At 41.1% G+C, this 24200-nt stretch overlaps 1 protein-coding gene across 2 annotated transcripts in view; it reads left to right on the top strand.

Moving 5' to 3' along the window:
• The first annotated feature begins 8280 nt into the window (after positions 1-8280).
• UBQLN1 (ubiquilin 1) overlaps positions 8281-24200 on the top strand; it is a 51035-nt gene continuing 35115 nt past the window's right edge. The window contains exon 1 of one of the 2 annotated variants that reach the window (XM_081802888.1): positions 8281-8744. In XM_081802888.1, coding sequence (XP_081659014.1) covers positions 8565-8744 — 180 coding nt within the window. In that variant the 5' untranslated portion in view covers positions 8281-8564. The remainder of the gene's footprint in view (positions 8745-24200) is intronic. The other variant, XM_081802887.1, reaches the window with a different exon arrangement.

Below are 24200 nucleotides of genomic sequence, written 5' to 3'. Positions count from 1 at the left end.
GGAGCTCACCCCTGTATGGCTATGCTGGATACACACACCCAAGTCACCGTTCTAACCCTTCCATGGGGACCCGGCACCTGGACTCAGCTAACAGGATTTGGGCAGGCTTCAAGGGGCGGGGGCGGCGGGGGGGTGGGGAACGACTATCATGACCCTGTAGGTGGGGCCCTCCAGCCAGTTCAAAGTGTTATCGTTATTTTTACATCTGAATGTCTAGGAGGAATCGATGTGTTAGGTACTTGTGTTTCCTCTCCTGAAAGTGCCAGATGAGATTCTCCTGATTGCGGAGAACTAGCATGTAGGGAAATGCTAGTACCTTTGAGGTGCCACAGTTTGAGCTACAAGTCTGTGGGACTGATGATCTTGCCAATCAGAGCTTCCTCTTGTCAGAGGTGCCAGTTTGGGGTTTTGGGACCCGGCTACTGCATACACCCCTTTTGAAGAGCAGCTATTGGCTTGCTGCTGAGCTCTTGTTGCAACTGAAGGCCTGACAGGTAAAGGGCTTGCAACTCGCAGCATGATACTCATATTTTGGGGTGGGTCAACTTGGACTGAATGACTGTCCAAGTGAGAAGGGCTCAATAAGCCTTGCTTATCAAATGGAAATGGTGTATCCAAGAATACTCCTGGCCCCAGTGGCATCCTGGCTTTATACAAACAACTGGGAGCTATCCCCCCGGGAGAAGCTTTATCCTCGCCTTTTCCTCCCTCTGACTTTCCTGCCAGAAGCAAAATCACTGGCTTAATGGAGCTTTCGATTTACAGTCTCCCCTAAATGCCTGGGTTTGATTCACTGATGGGTTGGCTACATGGAAGCCTGGTAGGTTTCAGAACTGTAACAGCTGTTCAAGCTCAGTGTCATCATGTAGAACTTTTGGTTCTCAGTGGGCAGAATTCAAGGCCACTCTCTTTATCTCTGCCCAATAGTGCTCTTGTTATATTTGTGTTGACTCTTCGGCTGTTGCTAACGGTCTGGCTCTTTGGTCTGAACTTGGAAAACTACAGACTGGCAGATGGAAAATATCCCTCTTCTTTGGTGACATGAACTATGGAAACAAATCACAGCTGTGGAGCCAACCACGTGGGTCTCTCGTGGAGATGTCCCTGGAAGGGGCCATTCTGAGGAGACCGACTAGAGTCCAGCTGCTGACGGACCTTTGTGCTGCCCTGACCATCACCACTGCCATCTGTGTCTGTCACTGTGCTGGACCCAGTCCACACCAACCATAGAGTGGGCACAGAGTACAGGAATTAATGTGTCTCATGCAAAGAGAAACTACCCTACCACTGCCTGCCAGACTTGGACTCCTGACCAAAGGTGACACATTTGTTTCACAGCAAACAAAGCCACCCTGCATGGCTTATGGCCACCACCTACTCCTGGATTACATTAGACTTTTGATCCACTCTCAAGGCTATTGGTGGTGCCTCCCTGCTGCTGACACTGTTTTAGCTTTGGTGTTACTGCTCCAGTCCAATTGACTGACTCTAGTCACACCATGTGGCCCTTTTGAAGTTAATCTGTGTCACATGTTAGGCTTTCTGGACCATTTGCAGTCTGACAATGGTGTACTTTTTATTGCAAAAGCCACTCAACAATGGGCTAATGGCCAACGTACTTAATGGACTTCCCATGTTTTTTGCTACCCACAGGCATCTGGTAGTGTTGAGTGTTGGGACAGTTCACTTCAGAAATCAACTCAAAAAGATTTCTTACTCGATATCCCTCAACTCCTCCTAGTTCATATACTAATTAGTTGGGATATTTTGGTCACTGGATGTAGCCATCCCCAGAAAGGAATCATCCCCTCTTAGCCACTTCCTGGATTATGATAAGGACAAATGGGTGGGGTGGGGAGTTTACACACCTACTTTGAAAATTCAGCAATCTACGCAGGACACTCCTGGGCATATTGCTTCTTTCTTTTCCCTAATGGCAATTGCAGACTTGCCTGCTTGGTACACCCTCTTGGTGGCAGCACAGTCAGAAGGGGGCCTAAGGGACTTAAACTTAATTCTAGGTCAGCTACTTGGATTTTCCTGTTGGACTGACATGGGCCTAGTGCATAAGGATAATAACTACATAGCTGAGCACAGTCTCTCTGAGTTCCCTTATAATGGCCTGTGAGGGCCTACGTGGAGGACATAATGGGTCTCCATAAGTTTTAGAAAAATGTCCTCAACCCTTTTGCATCTTACCCTCTGGACACAAGGTGTAAGTGGGAGATGGTCGGCTAAAAGGTGGAAGGGAAAACACACTGGGGTTTGGTGGTGGAAGTAAGCAATCCCAATACCAGGGAAAGGAATGTCTTGGACCTTGGGAGGCACAGGAGAGGGAGAGACAATAATCCTCCATACTTCCAAACTACCCCTGGACCTTTCTTCATAAAGGAAAGCACTCGGGTGAGGTTCCCCTGAACTAACACTAAATTTAACTGACTGTTGGGTCTGCTGTACCCCACCAGATAGCTCTGACCACAACTGATCACCATTCTCCATAGATTTAATAAGAGGCTGATTGAAAATGGCAGGGGATGGCCCAGCTCTTGCACCTTTCATGTAAAACATCTGTCAACACCTCTGGATATCTTTCCCACTCCCATTCCTGGAGCCTTCACTAGTCCCGTGGACTGGATGAATGCCACCTGGACAAACAGGACAGTTTTGACTAGACTCCATAAATAAGGACTAGGCTCAATTCCAACAGATCGAGGAACCCAAAGGCCTACCAACCAGCTGAGAGGCCACAATGAAGACACTGTCAACCTGTGCCCCCCAACTGATGTAGGCCACACTTGGGGGGGGCGTTCCAAGAATTACAAACAACATTTGCTTTCCAGTTGTACCATGTGAGCTCCCAGGACTGCGCTTCTTATGTGGAAGTCAGGAGTTAACTTGCTTCCTCTTGAAAACAACAGTGGCTTGCACCTTGGGGGTGGTCATAAGAGAGCTTCAAGTGTTTAAGAAAATACCATTAGTAGGGGCACCTGGGTGGCTCAGTCGTTAAGCATCTGCCTTCGGCTCAGGTCATGATCCCAGGGTGCTGGGATGGAGCCCCGCATCGCGCTCCCTGATTGGTGGGAAGCCTGCTTCTCCGTCTCCCGCTCCCCCTGCTTGTGTTCCCTCTCGCGCTGTGTCTCTCTCTGTCAAATAAATAAAATCTTAAAAAAAAGAAAATACCATTAGTAGATCCCAGAGCCCTCAGATAAGAGGGAGAACTCTCCAAAATGATGCTGCCCTTAATAACTTGGAGGAGTTTCTCTGAGGGATAACTTACTTGCTGTATATATGCAACCTGTGTGCAGTTATTCATATGATGAGAACCACCCAATTAGAAGGGGTGAAACAAAATTTGTCCTGACTTTAGCTGAAGAGATCAATGTATCACATTGGCCCTGGAAGGCATTCAAATAAGTTTCAACTCACTGCTCAGGGTTGTTATCATTGATATAATTGCCCTAGATTTCCTCCTTGCGGGCCATGGCAAAGCATGTGCAATTACTAATGCATCCTGCTGTACCTAGATTAATACCTTGGGCCAAGGGGAAAAGTCAATACAGAAAAATCCCTAGGAGGCTGCCAAAGTAGACCTCGTTGGTTTGTGGGATTCGTTCAGCTGATTGAGTCTGAACCCCTGAGGAGTACAATTACTAATACTAACAGTTGGGCTCATCCTGCTACTTAGAATCCTGTTGATATTAGCCTTATTAAAGGCTATATGAAAGAAATTGAATGGATTTTGCCCCAGCCTCTGATGGGCAGTTTAATCAGAATGATGAACAGAGTGGCATACTAATGGGAAAGTTTGCCAGAAGCCAACAGAGTGTAGAAACAATGGGTAGATATTCCTGGGAGACAATTCTTCATGGGTCTCTCCTAATTCTGCACATCTTGGGAATATAGACGCTGACTGCATGGGGTGGGCAGAATAATGGCTCTCCCAGGAGGTCCACATCCTAGTCCACAGAACCTGTGATTCTGTCACTTAAAATACAAAAGGGATTCTGCAGCTGTGATTAAGAGTCCTGAGATAGGGAGATTATCCTGGGTTATCTGGGAGGGTCCCATGTCCTCACAAGGGTCCTTATAAGGGGGGGGGAGGGCGGGCAGGAAGGTCAGAGATTGACAATGGAAGCAGAGATTGGAATGACTTGGCCCCAAGCCAAGGAATGTGGGCAATCTCTACAGGCTGAAAAAGGCAAGGAACAGATTCTCCTCTAGAGGCTCCAGAAGGAACACAGCCTCTGATTTATGCCCTTTAAGATCCATTTTGGAGGGGACAGGGGTGGGAGGGTGGGGAATGGGGTAATTGGGTGAAGGGCATTAAGGAGGGCGCTTGATGTAATGAGAAGTGGGTGTTATATGCGACTGATGAATCACTAAATTCTACCCTGAAATTAATAATACACAATATGTTAACTAACTTGAATTTAAACAAAACAACAACAAAAAATGAAAACAAAAAGGTACAAACTTTCAGGTATAAGATAAATAAGCTCTGGGGATGTAATACAGCATCATGACTATAGTTAACAATATTATATTGAATATTTGAATGTTACTAAGGGAGTATATCTTAAAAGTTTGAATCACAAAGAAAAAATGTAACTGTGAGATGATGGATGTTAATCTTATTGTGGTATCATTTTGCAATATATGCATATATCAAATTGTGTTGTACACCTTAAATTTATACAATGTTATATGTCAGTTATATCTCAATAAAACTGGGGAGAAAAAGAAAAAGAAAGATCTGCTTTGGACTTCTGACCACCAGAATTGTAAAATAATAAATCTCTGTTGTTTTAAGCCGCTGAATTTGTGGTTATTTGTCACAGCTGCAATAGAAAACTAATACACTGCCTTTGTTCTGGACTCCTTTTTCAAGGATATTTGTATAGTGAACAGTCTTTGAGGATATCGTATCTCCCCACAGAGGAAAGGGCTGCAGGTTTACTGCCCACTTAAAAGATCCAAGTTCCCCCTGCTTGGGGTTCCAACCCACTGCATGCACAGGTGTCATTGGCCCTCTCTGCATCATTCTGCGCAAGTTAGGGCTTGGGGAACTGGTGCAAGAAAATGCTGATACACTGCCTACTGCTATTGCTGTTAGTAACAAAGTACTTTGTTTCTGACCTAGGAGTCTTGTATCTTCTGCCAGCATTTACAAAACTGTTAGTTTGTAACAGGGAAAAAATCTCAGACTGTTCACAGTTCTTGATAGATTATAGAACAACTCAGATAACCCACAGTGTTGTTCTTTGATGAGAGCTCATGAAAATTTTCTAGGCGTCATAACCAAAGCTTAGTTATAGAAGGATAAGATGGCACCAAGAGGAGACAGTTTTGAGGATGGAGACATTACCCCGAGGCAGAAGAACCTCTGTAGGACGTTATTGCTGTTATCTAGGCCACAGTTAATAAGGATGTGAGCTAGACTGGTGGCAGAAGAATAGTTTTAGATAATAGAAGCTATGTTACAAGTGATGAATTGTTAAGTAAATTGTTCTAATAATTATGATGGAGGATCAGAGAAAAAAATTGATTCCATAGGTGTGGCTGTTCAAGGTAGGTGTTAGAGAGGAGGAAGCAACAATGGGCACAATGTGGGGGGAGGGGATGTGATGACTTGAAGGAATGACCAGAGGTGAGGAGAATATAATGTACAAGTGCTTCTACAGATGGTGATAAATATGTATGACCGCAGTGGAGTCTATCTATAGGTTAATGGGAATGAAACTTGAAAGCCAGACTAGGAGTTAGTAGAAGGCCTTGGATTCCTAGTTAAGAAGCTTGGGCTTTATTTTCCAGGCAGCACGGAACTTCTGATGGATTTTGAATAGGGGAGTAACATGATGAATGCATGTTATTTATACCACTTATTTGACATGACATGTGTACTACCTTGTGTTGAAGTTATGTAAGTTCTTGGACACAGCATTAAAATGTGCTCAATAAATTCATGTTGGTTGAATTAATTGCCTCATTTTGTCAAGGAAGAATTCTTCTACCATGTGAACAATAACCTTTTATCATTGTACTTGAAGTTTGGATATCTGGCTCATATTGGCTTGTGAGAACTGACTGGTAAAATTTCAGGAAACTTGTGAGCAAGTTGACCTCAAATTGGTAGCTTGAGATTGGCTATTTTGCAAATATTTACATCAAGGAAACTGGCAAACACTATAAATCAAAGCTTGTTTTCTGGAGACTTGGTCATTAAACATTTACCAGCTTGTCACTGCTATCTCCCACACTTCTCCCACTCCCCATCCAACTAGCCTCTAGGTTTTCTGAGGACAGGGACTGAGTCTTATTTGTCTTGTATTCTCAACATAGTACTTGGACATTGGTCATGCTCAATTGACGTTTGTAGAATGAATGAAATATATGCTCCTGTATTTTTTCTCCAACTGACCATTTAATGAAAAAAATCATTTAGAAGAAAATGCCTCAAGTAGACATGTAGACCCTGGGGTTCCAATCAGATTCTAGGCCTGTTTTTTAAGTGGTTTTGGAACACAGCCACTAATTCATAGACTACTATGTCTACTGGTTGTCTATGAATTGCTTTGTGCTGCAAGGGCAGAGCTGATTATCTGAGATAGAGAATGTATGCCCTGCAAAACCTAACATATTTACCATCTAGTCTTCCCTGGAAATTTGTTGATCCTTATCTAGACCCCCACTACCAACGGTTCCTTAAAAGGTAGGACTGTTTCTAAAAAGTGGCATATATACTATATATTCTTAGAGATAAATTATTATTCCATAAACTGTGCACATACATAATTTTTTTTAAAGAAATTAGACACAGATAATTACAGAGCAATTTCATAAGAACCGGGTTAGAGATAATGATTGGTTGTCCGATGGTGGAACTTTCTACTTTGAGAAGTAGTGATTACCTTACATCTAAACACATGCACGTAGTCACCCTTTAGCAGTGTGCATCCTTCAGCAGAGAGCCTTGTGTAATCTCTTCACCTTATTGAGCAATGCTGCCAGAAATTTAGCTGATGTCAAATGGTGTCTGTATTGCAATTTATTCTTTCAGAACTCTCAACACCCAGATTCCCAAGGGGTTCTGCTAAAAAGTAGTCTTCATGGGACAATATTTTTTGCCACAACAGGGCTGGATTGTTTAAAAACAGAAATACAGAATGTGTCTTTGCATATTTGGGTCATAGTGGGCTGTCAGAGTTTCCATTTGCGCAATACTATTTAATAAAGTTAATGTCCTGGGTTCTACATTCCTTGCAAGTCATCTTTAAAGGCAAACGATGACGTCATCTCAAATTCAGGATTGTCAGGGGAAAAATAATTAACATTTCTTATTTGTACCCATACTCTACTGAAAATGACTTTTGAACAACTACTGAAGTCTGAACTGCAGCAATAAATTAATTTGATAGACTATAAAATGAACACCTCAGCTACATTAAACTACCCCAGAAGGGTGGGCTGTCCTTGGGCACCCTGCTTCTGCCCCACATATCTTGAGGGCCAGTGTTCAGAGAATTCAGGGCGCCCGCGCAGGGCTGTCAGAGCGGAAAGAGAGGCCACGGTCAACAGAGGTGGCCTGATCGCCAGACCAAACTGGGCTGGCCCGAGGGCGGGACGCCGTGGCCATGGAGCAATGACTCCGCGGGATTGCGCAGGGTGGCTGCGGCCCATTTTCCTTTCGTTATGATGAAGATCGTTCCTCCATTAACTTAGCTTCCAACTCCCGCGCACCGGGCAGTAAGATCAAGCTTAAAATCCTACAAGTAGGCAAATGGAAGGACGTTAAAACGATAGCACATCTCGCCAGCATTTTCACTGCCCTCCCGTTGGGGTCCTGGGTGCGCGCAGCGGCCAGGCGAGGCGGGCGTGAGGGCACGGAGGGGCTGCGCATCGCCAACGCGGGGTCTGCAGGGGGCGGGGGACGCGACCCGAACCACCAGCGCGCAGGCGCAATCGCGGCTGCAGCGCCCAGTGGTCGAGCCCCCTTTCTAGTAATTTCGCTAGCCGTGAGGTCATCACATCGCGCCGTTACGGAGCGCCTCCCAGAACCCCCTAATTTATTTTTTGGCTGGGGGATGAAGTGAAATGAACTGATTTCTCCCACCCCGTTTTGCTTTTAGTCCTCCACTCTGGCTGCGCCTACCCTCTGAGGAATGGAGCGGGAGAGGGAAGGAAAGGCAGCCGGAGGTGGCAGCGGGGCCCGCCAGGAATGACTCGGCGACGCCGCCAGCCGAGTTACCCGGCGTGCCCTGCGCGGCGCTGGCCCAGGGACGTGGGGGGAGGGGCAGGGAGGAGGAAGAGCGGCGGCGGCTGCGGATGTCGCTGCGACCGAGCGGCGTCTGAACACACGGCGGCTGCCGAACGCCCGACGCGGACCTGCGCCGGAGCCCACACCGAGCTCCGCGGCCCCTCGCTTGCCAGGGCGGCCTTGCACCCGTTGTCACTGAGGCGGCGTGCCCCGCATTCTCCGCTGCCCGGGCCGGCCGGCTCTGCCGTCTGCTGGCTCCCCCTCACTCGCCCGCTCCCTCCTGCGCGCCTGAGTCACCGCCGCCGCCGCCATGGCCGAGAGTGGTGAAAGCGGCGGCCCTCCGAGCTCCCAGGACAGCGCCGCCGCGGCCGAAGGTGCCGGCGCCCCCGCGGCCGCTGCCTCTGCGGAGCCCAAGATCATGAAAGTCACCGTGAAGACCCCGAAGGAGAAGGAGGAGTTCGCTGTGCCCGAGAATAGCTCCGTCCAGCAGGTGAGGGCCGCCCTGGCCTGGGGCCCGCGGTGGGGGTGGCGGCAGGACCTCCGCCCGCGGTAGGAGGAGACGGTTTTGGAAGGGTCTGGGAGGGGATCGTCCCCCGAGGTGCCCTGGGCACTTCTCGCGGGTCTCTTTTCGAATTAGATCATACCCAAGTTCCTGGGTGTGCTCCTTGGGACACCGCAGAGGCTTGTGGCGGGGCCCCGCGGCCTGTTTGTGGGACGCGCGGACGCCGCTTCCCTCCGCGCCCTCCTCCTGCTCCCGCGTCTGCCGACCACCAGCCTCCTCCCCCAGCTCCCCGCCCCTCGCCGCCTCCCTCCGGCTCCTCACAAAGGAAAGGGACCACCGCCGCGCTCCGGGCGGGTGGAGGCTGGGCTGGGGCGAGGGTTCGCTTTAGCCTCCTCTGCGGTTTTGTCTCATGAATTAAAAAAAAGGGGGGGGGGTGCTCATTGTTTTACCTGCCTGCGGATTAAGGTAGATTTCGGGGCGAGGAGCACGTGTACATTTAGTTTTGCGTTTTGATTGCTGAATTTTGTCCTGCTTTCCAGTCTTCAAGAAAAAATTAACCATGACGTAGAAATTGTTTTCAGCCACATGTTAATAATACTAGGCTTAAGGAGAAAGGTGGATGACTTTGATGACTTGCTGTTTTCTTTTCAGTATATTTATCGCTCATCCCTTCCTTAGGTGCCAGTCATTGGGAAGGTTTTTGTTTGATTTTAGAGGGATGGTAGCCACGTTTTGCAGATATTAGCAGTTGCAATCGAATAAAAGAGAACAAAATTGGAGTTAATGAAGAATATTACCAAGTAACTTACTACTTAAAATCTGTTCAGGTATACAAACTTGGCTGTTAAATTAAAAATCTTGAAGAATTCAGCAAATTTGCTTTAGCTTATTGTTGAATGTACATCCCAGGATATTTTTCATAATTGTTGAATTGATCTCTGACGATCTAAAATAATGTGAAGTCTATGAGGAAACAGTTCCTGAGATGTACATGTGAGTTTCCTCAGGAACAGTAAATGGAGTATTGGTTTATATAGTTCTGAAAGGTGGTGTGTTTTGTGAAGCATTAAATAGAGTGTACCATCAAGTGAGAAACTTTTACCACTTACTGAATCACCTTTTGGTGGTGGGGGGGGGGATGTCCTCAATTATATAAAAATTTCCTTTAACATTTTTATGTTTTCCAACATACAGGAAAGTTGAAAGAATGGTACAGTGAATATTCACATATGCATGATCTACAATTGACATTTTGCTGTATTTGCTCTATCACACAACTAATCACGTATTGGTTCCTTTTGTTTTTTGGAGGCATTTCAGAGTAAGTTGCAAATACCATTAAATGTTTTTCACAAATACATGCACCTGTATGATCCAAAAGCATTATCAAGATGTAGAACTTTATAGTTGACTAGAAAGTTCTCTCTTGGCCTTTCCTAGTTCGTTCAGTCCCACTCCCCTCCATCCACCATTGATTTGATTTTTTTTCACCATTAGTTTTGCCTGTTCTAGAACTTCACATAAGTGGGGTTATATAGTATGTACTCTCTTCGGTAAGGTTTTTTTACTCAGCGTAATGTTTTTGAGATTCTTTCTTGTGTATACCAGTAATTTCTTCTTATTGCTGTGTTTTCCACTGTATGACTATGCCATAATTAATGCACTCTCCTGTTGAGGGCCACCTGGTCTTCTTGCAGTTGGTTGCTATGAACCCTCTTGTACAAATTTTTTTTGTTGGACAGATGTGTTTCTCCTGTTAAATACTTGGAAGTGGAATGACTGGGTGATAGGATAGCTATAGGCTTAGTTTTATAAGAAACTATGTTTTTGAAGAGTTCTAACGTCCTACAGTTCCATCAAAGGTGCTTGGGAGTTCCTGTGGCTCCATATCCCTGCTAGCATTTGATAGTGTCAGTCTTTTTCATTTTAGCTCTTCTAGTGTATGTGTAGCCATATTAGCTTTTGAAGCCCTTGGGTCTTCTTTCTAGGATTCCTAGTTCAGGTCTCTACTTTCCTACCTGCTTTTCAGCACTTTATTGTAAAAGATTAGGAAGAAAGAGTCAATATTTTATAAATAGAAAAATTCACGTAAGTCATTTTATGGTGTTCTGTCTGTGAGGGTTTGTTTGTTTTTACTTTTTGTGATGGTGACATTAGAATTTTAAAGTCTGTGGAAGTTTTAATCTCACTCTTCTGAACCAAAGTAAATTGGTTAAATTAAAGCTTTTTCAAAGCAGCTTATTCTGATGGCAGTTGAATTTTTATTCTGAAAAATGCTTTCTCTTGAAGCAGAAAACATGATTAAAAAAACATGTAACACTGCACCAAGAACCTGAAGACAAGTTAACTATCTGTGGGGTCTCTTAAGGGAAACACATACAGGAAAAATGTGTGAGTATAAGAAAAGCAGTTTTCAGATGATTTGTAAATTCTACTTGAAGCACAAGAAAGTATGTCATTTTGTAACGTAAATTTTTCTTAAAGGGTTTGATAGACTTAAACTATTTGTTACCGAGTAAAATTTGTCATTAAAATATATTTAATGACATTAAGATTCCATGTTCTGTAAAAATGCTCAGTAAAAAATTGGAAAATATTTGGTCCTGAAAATTTTTATCTAATTTTAGAGATAAAGAGGGTATGGTAGGCAAAAGACTTAGAAAAAGAAAATATTGAAGGCTTAGGCTTTCTATCAGGCAAGTTCCATATTCTACAGTTTAGAATCTCTTTCAGTAAGTGTTTCTGTATAATGTAAATTCTCTTACATACTGAAATAGTATTTATATGAATAAATTATATTAAACTTTCTGGGTCAGTTCTAAAATATGTTGTAAGGTGGTAACTAATTTTCTTATTTTATTCTCAGGTTCTGTTTGAGTGTATATAACTAATAGGCACAAACAGGATACCTTAATCCAGTTGGTATTAGCATTACTTGTTTGGGGTTGATAATAATAACACTTTTTTTGAAGTTAAAGTGAAATTTACTTTTCATTGAGCAGTCAATTGAGTAATGTTTAAATTTCTAGTTAAGGGTAGTTAGAATATAAACTTAACCATGTGTGTTTCGAGGTGGTTTTGTAAATAGGGGTTTTCGTAATATAAGTAAGTAGATTAAAAAAATAAATAAGTTGTGTGTATTGGCACAGGGTCCCTGTGTAGGAGACTTTTTTTTCCTATTAATTATTCATTATCGTACTATGGGAAACAGTTTGAGGACTTCCAAGTGTCAAGAAGGGAGATGAAGTCCAAAGTGGGGTGGCGGTGGGGGTGTAGTGTGTCAAGTCATTCATTAAAATTAGTGCAGAGAATGGAAGGGAGCTTCCAGGTAACATCTAATTAGCTTGTTCTGGGATTTTATAGCTCTCTAGGTTATAGTGTAAGATTTGGATTACAGTTACCTGAAATATTCAGGCAACATATATTCTAATTTCAGAAAACATTTTCATTGCTTGAAACTTTTAGAGAAGTATTAATATACTTAGACATAACATAAATACTGTATTGCATAGATTTGAGCCTTTTCTTGCTGAGGGAAATTGCTGTGTGTCAGGATCGTTAACACAAACACCATTTAACATTATACTTTATGATAGATCTAGAAAAGCACTGTCCACTTTGGTACTACCAGCCACATCAACTATTAAATACTTAAAATGTGGTTGGATTGATTTTTTTTTTTAAAGATTTTATTTATTTGACAGAGAGAGACGGGAAGACAAGCAGGGGGAGTGGGAGAGGGAGAAGCAGACTCCCCGCTAAGCAGGGAGCCCGATGTGGGTGGGTCTCGATCCCAGGACCCTGGGATCATGACCCGAGCCAAAGGCAGACGCCTAACAACTGAGCCACCCAGGCGCCCCAGTTGGATTGATTTGAAATGTGCTGAAAGTGTAAAGATTTTGAAAACCTGTGACTGGGTTCTTTCACTTAGTGTAATGTTTTAAAGGTTCATCTGTGTTGTTGTAGTATGGATCAGTTCTTTTTATTGCTGAATAATATCCAATTGAATGGATGTATTTCTCATTTTATTTCTCCATTCATCAGCTATTGATCATTTGGGTTGTTTCTTTTTGACCAGTCTGAATAATGTCTCTGTGAATAACTCAAAAATTTTTGTGTGGACATATGCTTTTGTATTTCATTTGAGTGTGTACCTGTGAGTGGAAATGTTGGGTCATGTGGTAGCTCTGTGTTTCACTTTTTGAGGAACTGCCAAACTATTTTCCAAAGTGACCACCATTTTATATTCCCACTAGCAGTGCAGGAGGATTCCAATTACTCTGCATTCCCTGGAACATTTGTTATTGTCTGTCTTTGATTATTGCCATCCTAGTTACTGTGAAGTGCATCTCATTGTGATTACATGACTTAGTGTGGTCGGGGGTTGGTCCCCAAACCCCTTCTAGGAGGACCGTGAGATCAAAACTATTTTCACAATAATTCTGTTGTGTTTTTCACTCTAATTCTTTCAAAAATCAATAGCACACTTTCTTGGACGCTGTAAGATGTGGGATATCGCAACAGATGTGAAAATCCAGCTGTCTTCTATTAGACTAAAGTGATTTGCAAAAATTTAAAACAGTGCTACTCTTCACACTGGGAAAATATAGTTACTTTTCATAAGAATGTTATTTATATTAACATGTATGAGTTTATTTTTAAATGAATTTTTTTAAAGATGCCTCAGTTTTAATTTTTAATATAGCAAACATCAGTAGATATAAATATGTTTATAAACAAAAACTCAGGCTTCAAATTTATAAGAGTGGTGTCCTAAGACCAAAAATTGCTCGAGTATTTAATAGATTAAGTAGGTACTTCTAGGATTGAGGATTGATTCCATTAAGTTGCCATTGTCTCTTGCCTGAAAACCATAGGAGCTTGCTGGTGAGTCTCCCCACCTCACTCCCCCTCCCCAACATTCATTCCTACAGCAATCTCTGAAAAATGTTAATCAGATCATGTTATCCTCTACTTAAAACTAATAGCTCCCCGCAGATCTTCGACTTACATACGTGCTTACAGCTTCTGCTTACCTCTCCATTCTGATGTGTTCTTTCCTCCTTGGTCACTTACTCTTGCCATATTGACTTTTTAGTTCCTTGACCTGTTGTTACATTTTTTTTTCCTGCCTCAGGACTTCTTTGCAATTTGTTCGTGCTACCTGGAATGCCTCCTACTCTGCCTGTTTCCACCCATACCTTAAATCAGTGAAAAGGTCACTTTCTCAGAAAAGTATCCCTGATTGTCTAGACTAGATTGGGATTCCCTGTTGTATTTTCTCACAGCACTCTGTTTTTTGGTCATAATTCATCACAATTTAAATTCAGTGTTTATGTGGTTATTTGATTAATGCTTATTTCTTCTGCTAAAGACGATCTTTGTTCACCATTGTGTTACCAAAGCATAGCACACAGTATGGGTTCAGTAAATACTTGTTTACAGGTGAATCTAAACCATTACGCACAATAATATGTATTTAATAATAACTGCCACTTATTAAACCTTCATTGGGTGCAGTATATACATTATCTCATGGCTTCCTGCCCTTCTCACAGCTTGTCTTAAATTGCTCTCCCCTTAGGTTATCATTCTCCACAGCTCTTGAGTGCTTCAGATGTTCACTTGTTTCTGGTTGCTGGAACATAATTCTTCTAGAACAGCCGTTCTTAGCTGGTCATCTTCATCTGAACCACAGAACACAGAATGACTGTTGAATGACTATCCATTTTTCTCAAAGATGGTTCACAACTACTATAATTTTATTTTTTATTTTTTTAAGATTTTATTTATTTGAGAGAAGGAACATGCACGTGAGTGGGGAGAGGGGACAGAAGTGGGGGAGAGGAAAGGGGAGACAATCTCAAGCAGACTCCACGCTAAGCGCAGAGCCTGTTGCAGGGGTGGATCTCCGGACCCTGAGATCAGGACCTGAGCCGTAATCAAGAGTGGGATGCTTAACTGACTGAGCCACCCAAGTGCCCTGACAACTAATTAAATGCATTGGAAAGAAGTAAATATAGTCGGTGGTGTGTTGGTAAATGTTTGTCAACCACTTCTTCAGGAAAAACGGCACTGTTTTGTAGTGTTTGCTGATTTTCATGGTGTACACTTAACCATGGCAGATATTAAGCTACCAATATTAAACTGGTTCACAAAATTCCTGAAAATTGAGCAGTCTCAGCTGGTAGGAGTCATTGATTACAGTGCCTTAACGCAGGGGTCAGCCAATGATAGTGGGCCAAATCCACCATGTCCATTCACTTACATTATTATCTATGACTGCTTTCAGAATAACCATATGGCCCACAGAACTGAAAATACTTATTCTTCAGCCCTTTACAGAAAGTTTGCTAACTTCTGCCTTAGGGCATTAGAGCTTAACTGTTCTAGATCTTGTCACATGGGTGCTCAAAACCCTTCTCACTGGAAAATTTTATCATGGCTTAAATACAGTGCTATATAATAGAAATTTAATGCAAGGCATACGGAATTTAAATTTTTTCATATTCACTTAAAAGTGAAAATTTTTAATTGTAAAATACACATAAAATTTACGATCTTAACCATTCTTAAGTGTACAATTCAGTGGCATTAAATATATTTGCATTGTTGTGCAACCGTTACCACCGTCCATCTCTAGAATTCTTTTCATCTTGCAAAACTGAGGTACTGTACCTATTAAACAGTAACCCCATTTCCCTCCCACCAGCCCCTGGCAACAAGCATTCTACTTCCTCTCTCTGAATTTGACTAATCTACGAATCTCATAAAAGTGGAATCATAAGTATTTGTCCTTTTATGACTGATTTCACTTAATACAATGTCCTCATGTTTCATCCATGTTGTAGCAGATGTCAGAATTTCCTTCCTTTTTAAGACTGAGTAATATTCTATTGTATGTATTTGCCACATTTTGTTATCCATTCATCGGATGATGGACACTGCATTGTTCTACCTTTTGGGTATTGTAATTTTAATAATATGTTTTATTGAACCCAGGATGTCCTAAATGTTATTTCAACATGTAAATAGACGTAAAAAGTTGAGATATATTTCCTTCTTTTAAAATACTAAGTCTTCAAAATCTGGAGTGTATTTTATACTTACAACACATCTCAATTTCGACTAACCATGTGTGGCTACAGACTTCTGAATTACATAGCACAGTTAATGGAGTCTTCATGTCTTGCTCCTTACTTACCTCTCCTCTATTATTCACTGCATTTTAGCCATTTGTATGTCTTCTTTTCCCCTAGCTATCACTCACTAGCTCTTTCCCTTTCTGGGCCTTTGCAGATGCTGCTAATGACAGTAACAGAATAGCTAGTACTTATTCTAGACTTATCAAGGTGTAATACATGATTTTTTTTTAAGTTTCACAACTTTATGATGAAAGCATTATTAACCCTTTTTTTTAATGAAGAAACAGAGGCACCTGGGTGGCTCACTCACTCAGTTAAGTGACTGACTCTTGGTTTCAGCTCAGGTAGTGATCTCAGGGTCATGAGATCGAGCCCTGCATTGGGCTCTGTGCTTAGTGTGGAGTCTGCTTGGGAGATTCCTCTCTCTCTGTCCCTGCCCCCTGCTCTCTCTCTCTCAAATAAACAAATAAATCTTATAAAAAAAAAAAAAGAAAAAGAAGAAACAGACTTAGGGTAATAACATGATCAAATTCAGATACCCATTAAATAGTGGAGCCTAGGTTCAAATCCAGTGACTAACTTTGGAGCCCACATCTAACCACTACTCCAGGCTGCCTTGACTTTTCCTTGGCTGGGTTTTTCAGCCTTAAAGTTTGTTTATTTATATTTTTTAAAGTTTTTATTTAAATTCCAGTTAGCATATAGTACAATATTAATTTCAGGTGTACAGTATAGTGATTAAAGTTTATTTAAATGTTAATTTATTTAAATGTTAGTTTATCAGAGTTTGGGCTCACCAGTCTAAATGAGGTCAGCAATTCTAATTTGTGATACCATTTTGTGATTATATGTACTTTATCTTTCCCATCCCATATTGGATTTGCAAGGCTGTTTTGCTTACCTCCTAATCCCATGGTGCTTGGCACCTGTTGTGTAATGCAGGTATTTATTGAGTGAGCAAATAGTGTTTTAAAGATTTATTTGCAATATTTTGTACTTATTTGGGGGATATTTTTAACTGTGATTTACTTAGAAAAATGTGATGTTTGTGTTTAGTTTAATTAAGTGTCTAATGGCATTATTTCTGTTGTTTTTCTGTAAGAGCAGCTTCCACTGTTTAAAAAAAGAAAATTTCATTAAATTAGGATTGGAATTTTTTTAGAGACCAAAGTTGGTATCTTCTGTAAATCTGCTGTTTGATGCAAAAAGTTTTGGGTTAGCATTCCACTCATAAGTATGATAAAGTGTATATATGTGTGCCTGTACTTTGCAAAATATTTTCATTACCCCAGAAGATCTGAACTCTGGTCTTTACAGGTAAACTTATGCCATCATGAGCTGGTTTGATTTCTTACTGATACCACCTTAGACTGCTTGGTTTATTTTTTACTGGTTAAGCAGCTGCTACAGATTTCTAGGGTTGAGACTTGGGTATAATGATTTTTGGTAAAAAATTTTTATAGCCTTTAAAACTCTTCTGGTGATTCTGTTCAGAAAAGTCTTTATTTATATACCCAGATGTAATTTTCTGTTTATTCTTGTTAAGCAGATAGATCATACACTTTGCTTTACCCTCTTTTCACTTGTTTGTTTGTGGTCTTTCTGTATTGGCATATGTGGAACTAACTTCACTATTATTTATTTATTATTCATAAAAGTTTTGTTAGGATTTTGAGAAAGGGGGAAGTGTGTATTGGCATATTAATTTAAGTATGTTGAAATGTGGTCTGCATTTTGGAGAGAACATGAACATTGGGATTGGAGAGATTTTTGAGCAAGGTGTTTTACTCCTTTGAGCCTCACTGGCAGCATTTTTAACATGTGATATAATACCTGATTCACTAGATTGTAGGGAGGATTTCATGAGATAATATGTATAAAGTACCTGGCTCAGGGTTTATATGCTCTACTTGTATTGGTTTCTTTCCTCCTGCACCCTTTTATTTGCCAGTGAATTGAGTCTTAATTTTTTTGTAGTAGAAGGAAGCTTGAATAGTATCCTAGCATGTGAATAATTAAACATTTAGTTTGTTATTCTTTGTCAGATTTAGATCATAGAAAGTCTTTTTCAAAATAGTACATTTTATGGCTAATGCAGTATAACATTTCTGGCTGAGTGTTCAATTTTATATTTATAAGAAGGTGCCCTTTTCCCATATAGCTGCTCATGTCTCTAGTTATGTCTTATACTCTACATCTTTGTGTTAGATTTATGCAGTGTTTTTTAATGAGGATACTAATTAAGTTTACTTGGACATCAGGTATTTGGAGAGTGATAACTGGATGAACTATTACATAAGATGATTTATTGAGTATGATTTTTTTCAGGAGATTAGCAATATTGAGTGAGGAACTGATTAAAAGACTTGTGACTTAAAATACTAAAATAGCAAATGTTTGAATGTAGTATATATTTTTTTAAAGACTTTATTTATTTATTTGTGAGAGAGAATGAGATAGAGAGCATGAGAGGGGGGAGGGTCAGAGAGAGAGGCAGACTCCCTGCTGAGCAGGGAGCCCGACGTGGGACTCGATCCCAGGACTCCAGGATCATGACCTGAGCCGAAGGCAGTCGCTTAACCAACTGAGCCACCCAGGCGCCCTGAATGTAGTATATTATTCAGACAACTATTTAGAAAATTCTTGCTAAATGCTATTAATACGAAGTTCTGCAAGGAATACAATTAATGTGTATGTTTTAATATTCAGAGCTTTTTTTTTAAAGTGGCAAAATTTATTTTTTTCTGAGGATACTTAATAAGAGCAGACACAGACAGCTAAAGGCAGGTTTGGATTGTGGGATAGTTGTAAAGGATGACAGTATTTCTTTTAGCTGATTTAAAAGTCAGATCAACTTAATTTTATTTATTTATTTATTAGGTTAACTTAATTTTAAAAAGTGGTTATAATTCAAAGTTTATCTTCACATAATTAGGGTAGAATATTTGAGTGTTTGCATGAATGTGAGTATTCTGCCCCCAGGTACTTTACATACTTCTCTTAATTCTCACATCAGCCCTGCAGAATAAGTATTATCTCCATTTTACTGATGAGGGAACCTAGGGTCAGAGATCCTTAGGTAACATCTTCAAGGTCACAACTGGAAAGTGGCAAAACCAAGATTTGAATTCAGGTCTAAATGTTTCAAAAACATTCTTTTTTTCTTACCACTTTGTTCCCTCTCCTCACTCCACCTGTATGTGTGTCTCTTTATTCCCCCAATCAAGAACAGGAAATAAGTGAAGTGGGCCCTGAACAGCTGAGATTGGTGTCATAACATTTGATATACCAGATCCCACATTTTCATGTCAGGAGAGCATTTCAGAGTATCTCAGCATTCTGTTTTATGGCTTTCTAATTCTTGATTACTTATTTGCCTCTTCCTCTTGATTAAAAATAGCAAATTTAGGGGGAAGGGGGGATATGCTGTCAAGGTGCGAATTCACAGTCTGGCAAAACAGATAAAAGACACCTCGAGAGTCTGGAACAGTATCATTGTATTGCAGAACAGCAGTTGATATGTGCAACAGTAACTCAGCATTTTAAAAAAGTTACATTATATTCAATAGAATGGAAAATAATTTTGGTGATCACTCGGGTAAACTTAAAGTAGCTGGAGAATCTGTTGATGTGAAACACCTGACTTTGGATGATGTTGAAAGAAGTGGCTAGTGACAGTTGTTTTGTACGTGCTCGGTTGATTTCTTTTTTTTTTTTTCTTTTTTATTTATTTATTTTATTTATTTGACAGAGACACAGCGAGAGAGGGAACCCAAGCAGGGGGAGTGGGAGAGGGAGACGCAGGCTTCCTGCTGAGCAGAGAGCCCGATGTGGGGCTCGATCCCAGGACCCTGGGATCACGACCTGAGCCGAAGGCAGACACTTAACGACTGAGCCACCCAGGTGCCCCCATACTGGGTTGATTTCAAATTATTTGAAGTATGTTAGAATTTTGATTCTTCTGGTTATTGGGAAAATGTCTAGTACTTCTAAGTTTTCCAGCTGTTTGGCTCGTTGGTTATTACTGTAGGTTGTCAGTGCAAGAGTAGAGTAGGAAACATACATTTATAGGAAACATGGATCGTTAAGAGGCCCATTCTAGCATATATTTTTCATTTTTGAGTTAGTGGTGGCAATATGGGCCTTAGGACAAAAATAAGAATATCTATCTGGATAGTCCAGAAATAAGTAAAGAAATTACAAAAATCTTGCCCTTATGGTTAAGATTCTTCCCTATATAGATGGAAACATTTTATATAATTTGTTGCATAAGTTTTATGTTTCTGCAGAGAAATAGTATCTGTGGACTGTCTCTGTGTAAAACGGCTTTGACAGTTTTCAAGATTGCTAATTGTTGTTGTTGTTGTTAATACTACTTAGCCTCTAATTTTTTCTTGTTGTGTTCAAAAAAATAGTAAGTAAAACAGACATCAGACATGGAAGTAAAGTTCAAATGTTAGAAAATTTTGATATTTTGAAGCCACTAGAAGCTGAAACTGTTTCCCTCTACCTAGATAGTGCAGAATAGGAGTTTAAGGAAATCTGAAGTATGTAGAGTTTTGGCCATTCCATAAAAACATAACATTGTTGGGTACTAAATGAGAAACATATGCAGCCAAGAATATTTTATCCAGCTAGGGTGTCACTGAAAATAGAAGGAGTAAATAAAAGCTTCCTGAACAAACAGAAACTAAAAGAATTTGCGATCACTAAACCAGCCCTACAAGAAATATTGAAAGGGGTCCTCTAAGCACAAAGAGAGCACAAAAGTTACATAGACCAGAAAGGAACAGAGACAATATACAGTAACAGTCACCTTACAGGCAATACAATGGCACTAAATTCATATCTTTCAATAGTTACCCTGATTGTAAAAGGGCTAAATGCCCCAATCAAAAGACACAGGGCATCAAATTGGATAAAAAAACAAGACCCATCGATATGCTGTCTGCAAGAGACTCATTTTAGACCCAAAGACACCTCCAGACTTAAAGCAAGGGGGTGGAAAGCCATTTATCATGCTAATGGACATCAAAAGAAAGCTGGGGTGGCAATCCTTATATCAGATAAATTAGATTTTAAACCAAAGACTGTAATAAGAGATGAGGAAGGGGGGCGCCTGGGAGGCTCAGTCGTTAAGCGTCTGCCTTTGGCTCAGGTCATGATCCCAGGATCCTGGGATCGAGCCCTGCATCGGGCTCCTTGCTCAGCAGGAAGCCTGCTTCTCCCTCTCACACTCCCTCTGCTTGTGTTCCCTCTCTCGCTAGATCTCTCTCTGTCAAATAAATAAAATCTTAAAAAAAAGAGAGAGATGAGGAAGGACACCGTATCATAAAGGGTGTATCCAATAAGAAGATCTAACAGTTGTGAATATTTATGCCCCTAACATGGGAGCAGCCAATTAATAACAAAATCAGAGAAACACATTGACAACAATACAATAATAGTAGGGGACTTTAACACCCCCCTCACTGAAATGGACAGATCATCTAAACAAAAGATCAACAAGGAAATAAGTGCTTTAAATGACACACTGGACCAGTTGGACTTAACAGATATATTCAGAACATTCCACCCCAAAGCAACAATGCACATTCTTCTCTAGTGCCCATGGAACATTCTCTAGAATAGATCACATCCTGCATCACAAATTAGGTCTCAACTGGTACCAAAAGATTGGGATCATTCCCTGCATATTTTCGGACCACAATGCTTTGAAACTCGAACTCAATCACAAGAGGAAAGTTGGAAAGAACTCAAATACGTGGAGGCTAGAGAGCATCCTACTAAAGAATGAATGGGTCAACTGGGAAATTAAAAAAGAATTTTAAAAATTCATGGAAACAAATGAAAACAACTGTTCAAAACCTTTGGGATGCAGCAGAGGTGGTCCTAAGAGGGAAGTATATAGCAATACAAGCCTTTCTCAAGAAACAAGAAAGGTCTCAAGTACACAACCTAACCCTACACCTAAAGGAGCTGGAGAAAGAACAGCAAATAAAGCCTAAACCCAGCAGGAGAAGAGAAATAATAAAGATCAGAGCAGAAATCAATGAACTAGAAACCAAAAGAACAGTAGAACAGATCAACGAAACTAGGAGCTGGTTCTTTGAAAGAATTAACAAGATTGATAAACCCCTGGCCAGACTTAACAAAAAGAAAAGAGAAATGACCCAAATCAACAAAATCGTGAATGAAAGAGGAGAGATCACAACCAACACCAAAGAAATACAAACAATTATAAGAACATATTATGAGCAACTATATGCCAACACGTTAGACAATCTGGAAGAAATGGATGCATTCCTAGAGATGTATAGACTACCAAAAGTGAACCAGGAAGAAATAGAAAACCTGAACAGACCCATAATCAGCAAGGAAATTGAAGCAGTCATCAAAAATCTCCCAACAGGGGCACCTGGGTGGCTCAGTTGGTTAAGCGACTGCCTTCAGCTCAGGTCATGATCCTAGGGTCCTGGGATCGAGCCCCACATTGGGCTCCCTGCTCAGCAGGGAGTCTGCTTCTCCCTCTCCCTCTGCCACTCCACCTGCTTGTGCTCGCTCTCTGTCAAATAAATAAAATCTTAAAAAAAAAGAAAAATCTCCCAACAAACAAGAGCCCAGGGCCAGATGGCTTCCCAGGGGAATTCTACCAAAGAAGAATTAATAACTATTCCTATTCTTCTGAAGCTGTTCCAAAAAATAGAAATGGAAGGAAAACTTCCAAACTCATTTTATGAGGCCAGCATTACCTTGATCCCAAAACCAGACAAAGACCCCACCAAAAAGGAGAATTACAGACCAATATTCCTGATGAACATGGATGCAAAAATTCTCACCAAAATACTAGCCAACAGGATCCAACAGTACATTAAAAGGATTATTCACCACGACCAAGTGGGATTTATTCCTGGACTGCAAGGTTGGTTCAGCATCCGCAGAGCAATCAGTGTGATACAGTACATTAATAAAAGAGGACAAGAACCATATGATCCTCTCAATAGATGCAGAAAAAAACATTTGATAAAGTACAACATCCTTTCTTGATTAAAACTCTTCGGAGTGTAGGGATAGAGGGTACATACCTCAATATCATAAAAGCCATCTATGAAAAACCCACAGCAAGTATTCATTCTCAATGGGGAAAAACTGAGAACTTTTCCCCTAAGGTCAGGAACACGGCAGGGATGTCCATGTCCACTATCACCACTGCTGTTCAACATAGTACTAGAAATCATAGCCTCAGCAATCAAACAACCAGAAATAAAAGACATCCGAATTGGCAGAGAAGTCAAACTCCCACTCTTTGCAGATGACGTGATACTTTATGTGGAAAACCCAAAAGACTCCACCCCAAAACTGCTAGAACTCATGCAGGAATTCAGTAAAGTGTCAGGATATAAAATCAGTGCACAGAAATCAGTTGCATTTCTGTATACCAGCAACGAGACAGAAGAAAGAAATTAAGGAGTCGATCCCATGTACAATTGCACCCAAAACCATGAGATACCTAGGAATAAATCTAACCAAAGAGGCAAAGGATCTGTACTCAGAAAACTATAGAACACTCATGAAAGAAATTGAGGAAGACACAAAGAAATGGAAAAACATTCCATGGTCATGGATTGGAAGAACAAATACTGTTAAAATGTCTAGGGGCGCCTGGGTGGCTCAGTTGGTTAAGCGACTGCCTTCTGCTCAGGTCATGATCCCGGGGTCCTGGGACTGAGTCCTGTGTTGGGCTACCCCTGCTCTGCGGGGAGCCTGCCACTCCCTCTGCCTGTGCCCGCGTGCTCTCTCACTCTCTGTCAACTAAATAAAATCTTAAAAAAAAATGTCTATGCTACCTAGAGCAATCTACACATTTAATGTAATCCCTATCAAAATACCATCAACTTTTTTCAAAGAAATGGAACAAATAATCCTAAAATTTGTATGGAACCGGAAAAGACCCCGAATAGGCAGAGGAACGTTGAAAAAGAAAAGCAAAGCTGGTGGCATCACAATTCTGGACTTCAAGCTCTATTACAAAGGTGTCACCACCAAAACAGTATGGTACTGGCACAAAAACAGACCCCTAGATCAATGGAACAGAATAGTGAGCCCAGAAATGGACCCTCAACTCGATGGTCAACTAATCTTTGACAAAGCAGGAAAGAATGTCCAATGGAAAAAAGACAGTCTCTTCAACAAATGGTGCTGCGAAAATTGGACAGCCACATGCAGAAGAATGAAACCGTACCATTTCCGTACACCACACACAAAAATAGACTCAAAATGGTTGAAAGATCTAAATGGG

The sequence above is a fragment of the Leptonychotes weddellii genome, chromosome 14 (genome assembly GCF_054177405.1).
Source record: "Leptonychotes weddellii isolate Sample4059 chromosome 14, ASM5417740v2, whole genome shotgun sequence".
Classification (NCBI taxonomy): domain Eukaryota; kingdom Metazoa; phylum Chordata; class Mammalia; order Carnivora; family Phocidae; genus Leptonychotes; species Leptonychotes weddellii.
Note: the sequence above shows the minus strand (reverse complement) of the source record. Positions and strands in the feature narration are given on the sequence as shown.